The sequence below is a fragment of the Plecotus auritus genome (genome assembly GCF_963455305.1).
Source record: "Plecotus auritus genome assembly, chromosome: 6".
In the NCBI taxonomy this organism is placed as follows: Eukaryota; Metazoa; Chordata; class Mammalia; order Chiroptera; family Vespertilionidae; genus Plecotus; species Plecotus auritus.
In genome coordinates, this window is record NC_137773.1 from 20983812 (window position 1) to 20998299 (window position 14488).

At 42.8% G+C, this 14488-nt stretch overlaps 1 protein-coding gene across 5 annotated transcripts in view; it reads right to left on the reverse strand.

The window, feature by feature from the left end:
- The window catches only part of G3BP1 (G3BP stress granule assembly factor 1), a 52228-nt gene extending 38339 nt beyond the window's left edge, over nt 1-13889 (reverse strand). The window contains exons 1-2 of one of the 5 annotated variants that reach the window (XM_080674172.1): nt 13756-13857; nt 13077-13126 (exon numbers count right to left, since the gene is read on the reverse strand). In XM_080674172.1, the coding sequence (XP_080530298.1) occupies nt 13077-13097 (21 nt within the window). In that variant the 5' untranslated portion in view covers nt 13098-13126; nt 13756-13857. Of the gene's footprint in view, nt 1-13076; nt 13169-13755 lie in introns of those variants that run through there. The other 4 variants (XM_080674173.1, XM_080674176.1, XM_080674175.1 and 1 more) reach the window with 4 other exon arrangements.
- Between the last annotated feature and the right edge of the window lie 599 nt (nt 13890-14488).

The window sequence follows — 14488 nt, forward strand, 5'->3', positions numbered from 1 at the left end:
ATCATACACTTAAAGTTTTGCAAATAAGCGTCTCTATTTAATCACCATTCTCAATAAAAAAGAAATGCAGAAAATGTAGGCAATTTGAGCCCAAAAAATCTGAGTCTATACAGACAGACTCTATCCTAATTAGAAAAATTCTATTTGGTAAATCATCTCTGAAATCTTCATCATTGTTTCTGGCCCAAACATAAAACACAAGCTATGAAAAATATGTGAACTAATGTCATATCTCCTGATAATAAAGTCATTAATCTCACTCTTGTTCGTCATAACTCTCAATTCTATCAAATCTAAAATAATGAAAGTAAACAGACTCAAATGGATTCATCTCAGAAAAGGTGGTGTTTTGCCAATCACTGATTCATTGTGACAATTATAAACTATTAATGAAAACCCACGTTAAAAAGTTCCAACATTCTCCCTCATTTACTAAACACTCCTAGAACACCATGTCCTTTTAGAAGAGGTTTTATACATTTATACAACTATGGAGTCTGGCTGTTCCTAACATAACAGTATATACCCATCAATGGAAACATTATTGGTTAGACTATGATGCATGTATCAAAATCAGGAGTAAGAAACATCTTACTATTGCAATCCCCTTGCTGAAGACTTCCTAAAAGAAGCCATTCTCCCAAGACACAGTAAGTTCGTTAAACAAACATTCCAAATAATTCCAATGTGGAGATCACTCCCTTATTACACTGCTTTCAGAGCAACAGGATATATCATTCTTAGAAATGTTATTTTTATTATTTTATTTATTTTTAAAATGTCTTTGATTTTAGAGAGAGAGGAACATTGATGTGAGAGAAACATCAGTTACCTCCCACATGCATCCCTACCAGGGACCAAATCCACAATATGTTGTCTGTGTATGTTTTACACAGACAACAAAGTAAAGTACAGTGATTGCCAGAGAGAAAGGGGGTGAGAAGAAGATAAAGGAGAGATAAATGGTGATGGAAGGAGACTTGATTTTTAATGTGAACACAATATATACATAATGTATTATAGAATTGAACACTTGGGACCTATATAATTTTATTAACCAACTGGACTCTAGTTACTAGAGGCTTGGTGCACGAAATTCATGCACGGGGGGGGGGGGGGGGGAGGTCCCCCTCAGCCCAGCCTGCACCCTCTCCAATCAGGGACCACCTGCCTGTCTGCCTGGTCACCCCTAACTGTCCACCCCCGCCAGCCAGATCACCCCTCACTGCCTCTGTGTGCCGGCCTGATCGCCCCTAACTGCCCACCCTGCCAGCTAACTGCCCCCTCCCTGCTGGCCTGGTTGCTCCTAACTGCCCCCCTCCACAACTGGCCTGGTTACCCCTTACTGCCCCCCTCTGCCAGCCTGGTCGCCCCTAACTCCCCCCCCCCTGCCGGCCTGGTAGCCCCTAATTGCCCCCCTGCTGGCCTGGTCGCCCCCAACTGCCCCCCCTGCCAGCCTGATCGCCCCACGCAGCCTGCTGTTCAGTCCTTTGGTTGTCCCTCACTAACCCCCCTGCTGGCCTGGTCATATGCAGCCATCTTGTGAGGGTTAATTTGCATATTACCTCTTTATTATATAGGATGTCAGCCCAATATATTCAATAAGAATTTTAAATAATAATAATAATGATAACAATATTCCTGCCCTGACCCATGTGGCTCAATTGGTTGAACATTGTCCCGTACACTTAAAGGTCACCAGTTTGATGCCCCGTCGGGTACATGCCCAGGTTGTGGGTTCGGTCCCTGGTAGGAATGCGTGTGGGAGGTAACTAACTGATGTTTCTCTCACATTAATGTTCCTCTCTCTCTAAAATCAAGTAAATACATATTTTAAAAATAAATAGCAAAATTGCAGACATATGTTGTAGCAATATCTTTACAGACACAGATCCTAGGGCAAGAGAGACTAAGGAGAAAATAAACAAATGGGACTACATCAAAATAAAAAGCTTCTGCCCTGGCCGGTTTGGCTCAGTGGATAGAGCATTGGCCTGTGGACTCAGGGGTCCTGGGTTCGATTCCGGTCAGGGGCATGTACCTTGGTTGCGGGCACATACCCAGTGGGGAGTGTGCGGGAGGCAGCTGATCGGTGTTTCTCTCTCGATGTTTCTAACTCTTTATCCCTCTCCTTTCCTCTCTGTAAAAAAATCAATAAAACATATTTAAAAATAATCATAAAAATAAAAAACTTCTGCACAGCAAAAGAAACCATCAACAAGCCCTAATTGGTTTGGCTCAGTGGATAGAGTGTCGGCCTGCAGACTGAAGGGTCCCGGGTTCGATTCTGGTGGGAGCATGTACCTTGGTTGTGGGCACATCCCCAGTAGGGGGTGTGCAAGCAGCAGCTGATCGATGTTTCTCTCTCATTTATGTTTCTAACTCTCTATCCCTCTCCCTTCCTCTCTGAAAAAAATCAATAAATTTAAAAAAAAGAAACCATCAACAAAACAACAAGAAAGGCCACTGCAGGAGAGAAACCAAGATGGCGGCATAGGTAAACACCTAAACTGCTGCCTCGCACAACAATTTCAAAACTACAACTAAAAGACGGAACGGACACCATCCAGAACCACAGGAAAGCTGGCTGAGTGAAAATTCTACAACTAGAAGGAAAAAGAAAAGCTCACAGAGAATTGGAGGTACGGCAAAGGGGCTTTGTGCGCGCAGAGAGGAAGGGCGGCTGAGAGCCTGGCTGACTCTCTCTGGCGGAAGGGGGAAGGAAGCCTCCGACCGCACTGAACCCCAGTTCTGACTGCACTGAACCCCAGTTCCGGGCGAACCCCTGGGGACCCACGCTCTTACGGGGGGAGTCTGGACTCTCGGGCGGAGACTCGAGCTGGGAAAGGCAGAAGTCTGAAGGCGCACGCGGGCCAGTGCGCACAAAGGCTGCGGAGGTTGCCACAGGCTTTCCCTAGTAGAAGGGAGTCAGAGGATCCTGACTGCACTGAGCCCCAGTTCTGACTGCAGTGAACCCCAGTTCCAGGCGAGCCCCTGGGGACCCACGCTCTTGTAGGGGGAGTCTGGACTCTCGGGCAGAGACTCGGGAGCCGGGGAAGGCGGAGGACTGAAAGTGAGCACGCGCGTGCATGCCAGTGCGCACAAAGGCCGCGGAGGTTGCCACAGGCTTTCCCTAGTGGAAGGGAGTCAGAGGATCCTGACGGCACTGAGCCCCAGTTCTGACTGCAGTGAACCCCAGTTCCAGGCGAGCCCCTGGGGACCCACGCTCTTGTGGGGGGAGTCTGGACTCTCAGGCGGAGACTCGAGCTGGGGAAGGCGGAGGACTGAAAGCGCACATGCGCGCAAGGGCAAGGCTGGCAGGAAGCCAAGACTGAGACTCCACCCCATCCAAGCTGAGCACAGAGCCTATTGCAATTTGGCAAGTCTAATCCTATAAGGCTGTCTCCAGCACCGAACTTCTCCCAGCATAGACACAGCTGATCCTTATAGCCAACTGACCCGGAGGTCAATTCTTCCCAGTGATACCAACAACAATAAAGACTTAATTACAACAAGGCTGTACACACAGTCCACAAAGGGGTGCACCAAGAGTGTCCACCTCAGGTTAACTGGGGAAGCAGACCCACTGGGCCTTATTGGAAACCTAGCACAAATATCTACCTTACCAACTCAGGGAATCAGTGAAAATGCGGGGTCAAAGAATCAGATCACAAACGAAAGAAATGGAGGAAAACAAACGACTGGATATAGAATTCAAAACCACCGTTATAAGACTTTTTAAGAATATCCTAGAAAAGGCCGATAAATATAACGAGACCCTCGAAGATATGACAAAGGACCAACTAGAAATTAAACATACACTGACTGAAATAAAAAATATTATACAGAGACCCAGAAACAGAATAGAGGAACACAAGAATCAAGTCAAAGAATTGAAATACAAAGAAGCAAAAAACACTCAACCGAAAAAGCAAAAAGCAAAAAAAAAAATCCAAAAAGTTGAAGATAATGTAAGAAGACTCTGGGACAACTTCAAGCATACCAACATCAGAATTATGGGGGTGCCAGAAGAAGAGAGAGAGCAAGATACTGAAAACCTATTTGAAGAAATAATCACCGAAAACTTCCCCCACCTGGTGAAAGAAATAGACTTACAAGTCCAGGAAGCCCACAGAACCCCAAACAAAAGGAATCCAAAGAGGACCACACCGAGACACATCATAATTAAAATGCCAAGAGCAAAAGACAAAGAGAGAATATTAAAAGCAGCAAGAGAAAAGCAGTTGATTACCTACAAGGGAGCACCCATACAACTGTCAGCTGACTTCTCAACAGAAACTATGCAGGCCAGACGGGAGTGGCAAGAAATTTTCAATGTGATGAATAGCAAGAACCTACAACCAAGATTACTCTACCCAACAAAGCTATCATTCAGAATTGAAGGGCAGATAAAGAGCTTCACAGATAAGAAAAAGCTGAAGGAGTTCATCACCACCAAACCAGTATTATATGAAATGCTGAAAGGTATTCTTAAAGAAGAGGAAGAAGAAAAAAGTAAAGAGAAAAATTATGAACAACAAATACATATCTATCAACAAGCGAACCTAAAAATCAAGTGAATTAAAAACCTGAGGAACAGAATAATCTGGTGAATATAATAGAATCAGGGGCATAGAAAGGGAGTGGACTGATAATTCTCACGGGGAAAGGGGTATGGGGGGGTTCATGAAGAGAATGGACAAAAATCATACACCTATGGATGAGGACAGTGGGGGGGAGGTAAGGGCAGAAGGTGGGCTGGGAAATGGGTGGAGGGGAGCTATGGGGGGAAAAAGGAGAAATAATTGTAATAATCTGAATAAAGATTTATTTTAAAAAAAATTAAAAAAATTTAAAAAAAATAAAGCTTTACAGAAGAAAAAAAAAAAAAAAAAGCCCACTGCACAGGAGAACATATTTGCCAGTGTTATCTCCAATAAGGGTTTAATCTCCAACATTTACAGGGAACTCATACAACTTAACAAAAGGAAGATAAACAATCCAATCAAAAAATGGGCAAAGGACCTAAATAGACACTTTTCCAAAGAGGACATTCAGAAAGCCAAGAGACACATGAAAACATGCTCGAAGTCACTAATCACCCAAGAGATGCAAATCAAAACAACAATGAGATACCATCTCACACCTGTCAGAATGGCTATCATCAACCAATCAACAAATGACAAGTGCTGGAGAGGATGCAGAGAAAAAGAAACCCTCCTTCACTGCTGGTGGGAATGCAGACTGGTGTAGCCATTGTGGAAAACAGTATGGCATTTCCTCAAAAATGGAACTGCCATATGACCCAGTAATACCACTTCTAGGAATATATCCCAAGAAAACAAACACCAATGAGAAAGGATATATGCACCCCTATGTTCATAGCAGCACAATTCACCATAGCTAAAATTTGGAAACAGCCTAAATGCCCATCAGCAGATGAGTGGATTAGAAAACTATGGTACATCTACACAATGGAATACTACGCTGCTATAAAGAAGAAGGAATTCTTACCATTTGTAGCAGCATGGATGGAACTGGAGAGGCATTATGCTAGGTGAAATAAGCCAGGCAGTGAAAGAAAAATACCACATGATCTCACTCATTTATGGATAATAAAGAACATTATAACCTGATGAATAAAAAGACAGATACAGAGGCAGAGAAGCATCTAACAGACTGTCAAATTATAGTGGGAAGGCTGGGGAGTGTTGGGGGTGGGAGGGAGGTAAGAGTTCAAACGAAGGACTTACATACATGCATATAAGCATAACCAATGGACACAAGACACTGGGGGGAGGGGGGGATGGAGAGAAGGCATGTGCCGGGGGATAGGGGAGGCCAGGGCAAGGTCAATGGGGGAAAAAAAGGAGACATATGTACTATTTGTAATACTTTAAACAATAAAATAAAATGTAAATAAATAAAATAATAATAATATTCCTAAGAAGGATATAAACTGAAATCATTATAGACTATAAAAAATCAGAGATGAAAGAAACAGGACCTGGGAAGGATAAAGGGAAGAGAAGCACTCATTTTTCACTAAAAGAAGTTCACTTTCCACTAATTTTATATCTAAGTTTTAATATTCCCAGTATTTGTGAATGTCATGATATCCCAAAATTATACTGAATGAAAAGGGACAAGAAATACATATTTTTTTAAATATTATATTTTCCCTTAAAATATTTTTCTGGAAATACTAAAAAGGTGCTAGGTTAGGAAAAGGTAATAGTTCTTTACCCCAAGAACTAAAGACAAAATTGACCACTAAGAAATGATTAAGAGAAGTAAAACATGACAAATGAACTTGGAAATTGAGTGGTCTATTTTAAAAATAGTAAATGAGTATTGGAAATACAACAAAAGGTACCCCCAAATTTTCTTTAATGCTTTCACTGGGGAAAATCCTCAACTCCATTCACTAGCTGTGCTCTTGGGCTAGTAACTTGCTATCTGTGCCCCTCAGTTTTTTCATCTGTAAAATTAAAATCCTAATTATAAGAATTGTCTGGTAGACAGTAAGCAGTGAATGTTAGCTTTTAGTACTGTTAATATTATAATTATTAACTATGATAAAAGAAAGCATTTCTATATCCCATCCTTTTCTGTCACAAGACAGTTTATGTATTCTGCTAGCAAAATAAAAATGTAGATTTCCTATGAGAATAATTTTTGTAATGTATCCTGAAATACAGAAGCCCAAACATTCATTGTAAAACTTGACCTTTTTAGAAAACTTTTAGGGTGACTTTATGACTGCAGTGGTCCACCCATACTAATGCTATGTAGGAAGACTTGTCTGTGTGCCCACAGAATATAACTGTCCAGTAAAACTGTAAATCTAAAACTAAATCAAGTACACATCTTAATATCTTAACTTTTAAAACATGCATCTTGGAACTAACTACAGTAGTTTTAGGTATGTTTAAGCCCTGTTAGGTATAAAAATTTCTGCTCTCTTTAAAAAAAATTAACATTAGCCCTAGCAGGTTTGGCTCAGTGGGTGGAGCGTCAGCCTGTGCACTGAAGGGTCCCAGGTTCGATTGAGCCCGTCAGGGTATATGGGGGAGGCAACCAATCGATGTGTGTCTCTCTCTCTCCCCCTCCCTTACACTCTCTCTCTAAAAAAAAAATCAATGGAAAAATATCCTCAGGTGAGGCTTAACAAAAAAACAACAAAAATATTAAGTTTTACTTTTCTGTTAAACATTGCTAAATAATTTATTCTTATGCTAGGAAAATTAGTTTGCTGAATAAAATTAGTATTTCTGAAACAATTTTTACTCATCATAGTCATCAGGAATATTTCCCTTGAGAAAAACTAGTAGAAAATATGTGAAAATGTTTATCTCATTTTATTCCAAATACTAGAGGCCTGGTGCACGAAATTCGTGCACTGGAGCGGGAGAGGGTCCCCCCCTCAGCCCAGAGTGTGCCCTCTCACAGTCCAGGACGCCCTCGGGGGATGTCTGACTGCCACGGAGGCAGGAGAGGCTCCCACCACCACTCACCACCCATGAGCCTGGTTTCTGGCTGAGCAGGGGCCCCCCTGTGGGAGCGCACTGACCACCAGGGGGCAGCTCCTACATTGAGCGTCTGCCCCCTTGGTGGTCAGTGCACATCATAGTGACCTGTCATTCTGCTGTTTGGTAAATTTGCATATTAGCCTTTTATTTTATAGGATTAGCAACTTAAAACCTCTGAGCACTGACCACTCCTTTCTTTTTGGGGGGAGGGCAGTGGGGAAATATATTATAGAGTAGTCCATACAAAAATTACATTTAAAAAAACACAAGATGTGCTCTAGCCCATTTGGCCCAGTGGATACAGCACTGGCCTGCAGACTGAAGGGTCCCGGGTTCCATTTCGGTCAAGGACATGCCCGAGTTACAGTCCAATCCCCAGTAGGGGGCATGCAGGAGGCAACCAATCAATGATTCTCTCTCATCATTGATATTTCTAGCTCTCTCTCCTCCCTTCCTCTCTGAAATCAATTTTAAAAATATGTATTTTTTTTAAGTGTCAGAATCATAAAAGACAAAGGAAAGACAAACTGTCACAGACCAGAGAAGAGAAACTAAGGAGACATGAGGACTAAATGCAATGTGGTGTCCTAGATTGTATCGGGGAAATGAAAGGTGACATTAGTGGAAAAAAAATAAGGAAATCCAAATAAGGTCAATGATTTAGTTAATAGTATTTTACTAATATCAATTTCTTATTTTTGATAAGTGTACCATGATTACATAAGATGTTAACATTAGGGAAGCTGGGCAAAAGCTATATGTCTCTAGCCATGGCTGGTGTGGCTCAGTGGGTTGGAGCATTATCAGTACACTTAAAGATTGCAGGTTCAATCCCAGGTCAGAGCACATATGGAAGGCAGCCCACTGAAACCCACATTAAAAACAGATCCTCAAAAAACACATATCCTCAGGTGAGAATTTTTTTTAAAAAAAAGATGTCTCTACATTGCATTTCAACTCATATAAATCTAAAATTTATCTATCTCAAAAACAACTTTTCCTGAAAGATAAAAACTTCAAGACAGAAATTAGAAAATATAACATGCACTAGCTTTTCTTGGTTTTTAGCATCCCTTTACCATTTCAAAATTAAAAGTTAAGTTAGCTGTGTTTAAGTTAAACAACTATCTATGCTTTCTTATCAAGAAGAAAAGATACTTTATAGTTACTATTAATGCTTCACCTATGAAATTCCTAAAAACATGAACTTCCTAGCCTTTAGATCATACAGCATAGGTGGATACACTCCAAGAAACCCTAAGAGCAAGCTCACAGTTCAAATGTGGTGTGCACTCGAGGCACAGCCTAGGACAGGTAAGTGTCACACTCACGCCATCCTGATTCTGAATCCTTCAGGGTTTTTTTGAATAGCTAGATACACCACATGCTTTACAAAACAGTTTAGACAACTATTTGAATATCAAATTATTAGTTCTCTTTTTAAGTAAAAACATGGGCAAATCTAAGAAATGTGAAAGCAATTTTAAAACATGTAAAGGGCCATACAAATATACAATGTTGTTATATATTCAGTCACTTAAGTTAACAGCCACCAAGGATGACATACCTACAAAATGTGCCCCATCCAGGATGCCAGCTTTCTTTTTCTGAACCATCTAATATTTTTTAAATACCTCAATAGCACACAGGCTAAACAGCTAAGCAATATTATGAGATTGGCCCGAGGACAGAAGGGTAAATCGATCATATAAAGACCTTACTTACTGCCCTCGCTGGTTTGGCTCAGTGGATAGAGCCAACTGAAGGGTCCCAGGTTCGATTTTGGTCAGAGGCACATGGCCCGGGTTGCCAGCTCAACCCCCAGTAGGAGGTGTGCAGGAGAGGCAGCCGATCAGTGCTTCAGTGATTCTCTCTCCCCATTGATGTTTCAATCCCTCTCCCTCTCCCTTCCTCTCTGAAATCAATAAAAGTATATTATTAAAAAAATAAGAACTTACTAAAGCCACAGCCTTTTTTCATATTTACTTTCTGCTTTATAAAACCCACTGTGTCAATTATTCCTAGCTCTTCACCATTATCACCTGGCTTGCAATTTAGCTTTTCCAATCAAGGCCAGACAAGGTGTCCAATAATACTTAAAATAAAAAATTTAAAGTAAACAGAAAGCTTATTTTTGAGATTTAAAAACATAAACCTGCCTACCAGTTCTGGCCCAGTGGATAGTGTCAGCCCATGGACTGAAGGGTCCCAAGTTCGATTCCAGTCAAGGGCACATACTTCAGTTGCAGATTCAATCCCTGGCCCGGGGTTGGGGCACCTGCAGGAGGCAACCAATCGATGTTTCTCTCTTTCTCTCCCCATCCCTTCCACTCTCTCTAAAAACCAATGGAAAATATTCTCGGGTGAGGATTAACAAAAAAAATAAAAAGTAACAACATAAACCTGGTTAACTGCCACAGTGTGATCACCAACTACAAGTGAGATTACAGTTGCTCAATGTAAATTTAACTCCATGGGTGGAAGGACATTATTGCACGAAAGGTTTTGCCCACTAGATGTTAAGAACTGACTAGCCAGGGGAGAAAAGAGCAGTTTGGTGGGTTTTTTTTAGCCTACCTACTCTGACAATTATCTCCCTTTGTAAAGTCAATTAAGTTTTGTGCAAAGCAGTCTTTTTAAGATTTAAAAAAAAAAAAAAAAAAGATTTTTTTAAATGTTCTTTTTGGAAGTGATTTCCTTTTTAATTTTTTATTATTTTTTAATTGATTTCAGAGAGGGAGGGATAGGGAGAGAAAGATAGAAACATCAATGAGGAGAGAGAATAGAATCATTTATCTGCAGCACATATGCCCTTGACCAGAATTGAACCCGGGACCTTTCAGTCCACAGGCCAACGCTCCATCCACTGGCCCAAACCAGCTAGGGCTCTTTAAGTTTTTTTTATTGATTTTTAGAGAGAGAGAGAGAAACATTGATGAGAGAGCAAAACATCAATCAGCTGCCTCCTGCCTGCCCCCCTACCAGGGATAGAGCTGAAACTGGAGCATGTGTCCTCACCAGGAATGGAAATGGCAACACTTCAGTGCACAGGACAACGCCTAACCAACTGAGCCACACCAGCCAGAGCTCCAAAGCAGTCTTAAAGCACAACTAAATGAACATACAATACATATTATGTAAATTCTGAAATATTATTACCTTTAAAAAAACACAGTATTTGCTGAAAGGTCAAGTGAGTCATTTTATTAAACTGGCAAAAAGAAAGAATTTATTTAGGTCACAAATTCAGGCTTTATATTAAATTTCATCTTTTAATTAAACATTTCCTTATCCATCCTAAAAGCCATATACAATTCAAAAACCTTCTAAGAAGCCCTAGCTGGTTTGGCTCAGTGGACAGAGCATCGGCATGCGGACTGAAGGGTCCCGGGTTCAATTCCGGTCAAGGCACATGCCCAAGTTGCAGGCTCCATCCTCAGTGGAAGATGTGCAGGAGGCAGCTGATCAATGATTCTCTCATCATTTATGTTTCCATCTCTCTCTCTCTCCCTCACTCTTCCTCTCTAAAATCAATGAATATTAAAAAAATAAAAGAAAAAATGATTTTAAAAAAACCTGTAAGAATTTAAAACTAACCTCTGCCCTTTATTTTCTATTCAAAGTACTAAAACAAGTAAAATAAAATAATGTAAATTACAAAAAACTGCTGCAAAGTAGGTCACCAACATTTCCACATCTCCTGATGTTCCTTAGCAGACTGTCAGCTGAGAACTGCAAACTGAATTAAAGAACAAAGAACTGCTTACTTTTCTACCAGTTAAGAGAGGCACAAAAGCTTATATTGAAAGGGTTTAACAATAACAAAAGTAACCTCTGACTTGGCTGGGAATCAAGGTGGCACCTAAGTCTTGCATTATTACCATTTTTCTTCAAAAATCACTTGTTCTTGATAAATGAATGCACACGACATCAGCGAGGCTACCAATTTGGGAAATATCAGTTTTCATATTCCTGCTCAACTGATAACCATTTGCCTGAGGCCAAGAACACTTTTTTTTTCCTTAAAAGAATGTGAAGGGGAAAGTAACAAAATTTTTCCCCAATTAATGCATAAGATAATTTCATTGATGTGTCTTACCTCAAGCAGTAATAAAATTAGCTGGACTCAAACTCAGTTTAAATGTAGGTCATTATAGTGTTTTAACATGTGCAAACTTAAAATGCTAATTCAATAGTTAATGGGTGTCTAATCACAGGTAAGTGGCACTGCTATAGGAAGGCAAGTTCCAAGGAAAACAATGTTATATTCTAAGGCAATCTGTTACTTATGGCAACACCAACATACCTACAGCTTTTCAATACAAAATTTTGATCCTACTTTCTGTTAAGAAACATGGGAAGTATTGGGTAAATGGACACACTTACAAATATTAAGCTTCCCGATAGTTTTTAAATTTACTTACAAGGATTAAATTATGAGTTCTCTCTGACTGCAAAAAAATCAAGACCAATCCTAAATAGTGTACATATACACAAAATAGGTACATTTCTTTAAAAAAAAAAAAAAAGTTGAAAGCCATCCCAATCAAAATTCAAATGGATTAAGTCTCAAAACTTTTACTGTACTTTTATCTCAAGTAGAGACATCTGTGGTGTAATGACTTGGACCTGCAACACAGGAACATTTATTATTTCATGAAGCCAGGGAGTATACTGGCTTTCAAAAAACTAAAATATAACTTTACTAGAAAAATATACACTCAAGTCTTTGAAAGTGTCTTCTATGTCTGCATATACACAGGAGCCTAAGAGTAAATGCTAAATAATGAACTGAATGCAGATAGGCTGTCATCCACAAACGATCCCAACTACCAACAAAGGTGAAGATTGCCCACACACCTCAGTCACCCCTAATTTACCTAGCATAAGCTCCAGAGGTCAGATTTACACTGTAACTGAGCACCCTCCTTCCCATTCCTATTTCAAGTTTTAACTCACACATGCTGGCGAGGTCTGAAACTCATGGCTCTGAACCTCATTTTCTTCGATTATATAAAACGAGGAAGTTAAGCTATGTTCTCAAAGGTCTTTCTCAAAAGTCTGCTCCGATTTTTTTTTTAAGAGAGAAATGATTCAGGGTCTAATATCAGAGCCTAACTTCCTGCTGGCGGGAATTTCCCATCATCACGCTGTGAGTTTCAAATCAGACGAGGAACACTGTCCATGTACCCTTGCACTTATTCGTTTTATCGGATACTTTTCCCAGGAGCTTTTAGGGCAGCTCACCCATCGGCTACCCACACGAATACAAACAGAAAGGAAGCCCAAACGCTTTCTCTTCCTTTGTCTTTAGTCCACGTCCAACCCTAGAGTCTCCCTGGAAGCCCAGGACTGGCTCAAGCACAAATGCCGCTGCAGCCTTCGCAGCAGGGCTTTTCGGGGCGGATACTGTCCCCAGGGGACTACCAGTGCTCTGGGGGCCAAGGTGCCCTGGGGCCACATAGGACGCTAGAATAAAGAATAAAATAGGCTCGGGGACTAGGAGTCAGGCAACCCGGGTGAAAACAAGCACCTGCCCCTTACCGTCTGCATGCCTCGGACCATGTCACTCCACCGCGGGACCTCCGAGTCCGCTGTAAAATGAGGGAAAGCATCGAACCTACCTCCCCAGGTTGTGGGAGTAAATGAGAGGCACACAAGTGGCTCAACACAGTGCCTGGCACACAATACGGACTTGGAAAGAATTCGTTATTACCACTCATTACCCATGCATGCACCCACTGCTCCCCATTTACTCCCTGGAAAACCAAAAAGCAGCACTTCTGCTTCCCGGCCGCAAAATCCTTTTCTTATCGCACTTTCGTGACGCTCCCACCCCCGAATAAAAGCTTCCTCTGGCCCAGGCCACGCTGGAGCCCCCTCGCCAGTGGAGGAAAGACCAGCTGGCGCGTGGGGAGGCGGGCGGGAAATGCGGGCGAACCCTCGAGATCGCCCTGGAACCCCGGGCGGCGGCCGCTGCTCGCTCTCGCCCCGCGTGGCAGTTGGGCGCGGCACGCGCACGCGGCGGACACGGCCACGCGCGCCGGCCCGGGGAGGGGGGAGGACGGAGGGGCGGAGAGCCTCCGCGCGCCCGTGCGCCCGCCTGCGGCCGTTGAAGGGGAGGCGCGCCTCACACGGGCGCCGCTCGGTCTTCTCCCTCTCACAACCGCTGCCGCTCTTCCTCGACCCCGTGCCGCACAGCGCCCCCCATACCCTGGCGTACCTGCGCGGCTGAGCGGTAGAGGAACAAGCTTTGCTCCACTGCTCGGAGGAAGGAGAAAAAGCCCACACGCAACTGCGTCCGCACACGCGTGCTCCGTCGCCGGTCTATATAACCGCGACGCAGCCTAACTTGTTGCGGCCAGGTCCGGCAGGCTAGCGACCAATCCCGACTGCGTCCTCTGGGCTCCTCGAGCAGCAATTGGATATCGACTCAGGATGAAGGCGTGACTCTTGATTGGCTTTGACTCATGCCTATGAGACTGTGAGGATCTCGTTTCCCTAGTAACGGATTGGCATAGAGAGGGACCAATTACTTAAAGGGAAGGTGGAAAGGAGGGTGGGAAGGTTTTTGACCGATGTCCACAATGGCCAATAAATGCTTGGGGCCGCTCCCATTCGTTGAAACGTCTTAACCTGGGCGGAGATCCGTTTTCCATTGCATGAGCGGTTGCTCCACAAGGTGGGGCCCGTGTACTTTGGGGAAGTAAACCCCAAGCAACTAGGAGGTGGGAACGAGGGAGTCCAAGGAAGGCCTCGGCCAATCGCAACGCAAGAAAGAGCTGATTGACACGGGGGTTGGACTCCACCAAGGAGACCGAGCCCTAGGGCCGCCGTGCCTTCGGGGGCGGTTCTGAGCCTCTCCAGTCCGGGGCGGGGTCCTTTTTCCTTCTTTCCCTCCCTTGTTAGATCCGGCCCCTGCGGCCCCTCTCCCGCCTTTTACGCAGATCGGTACC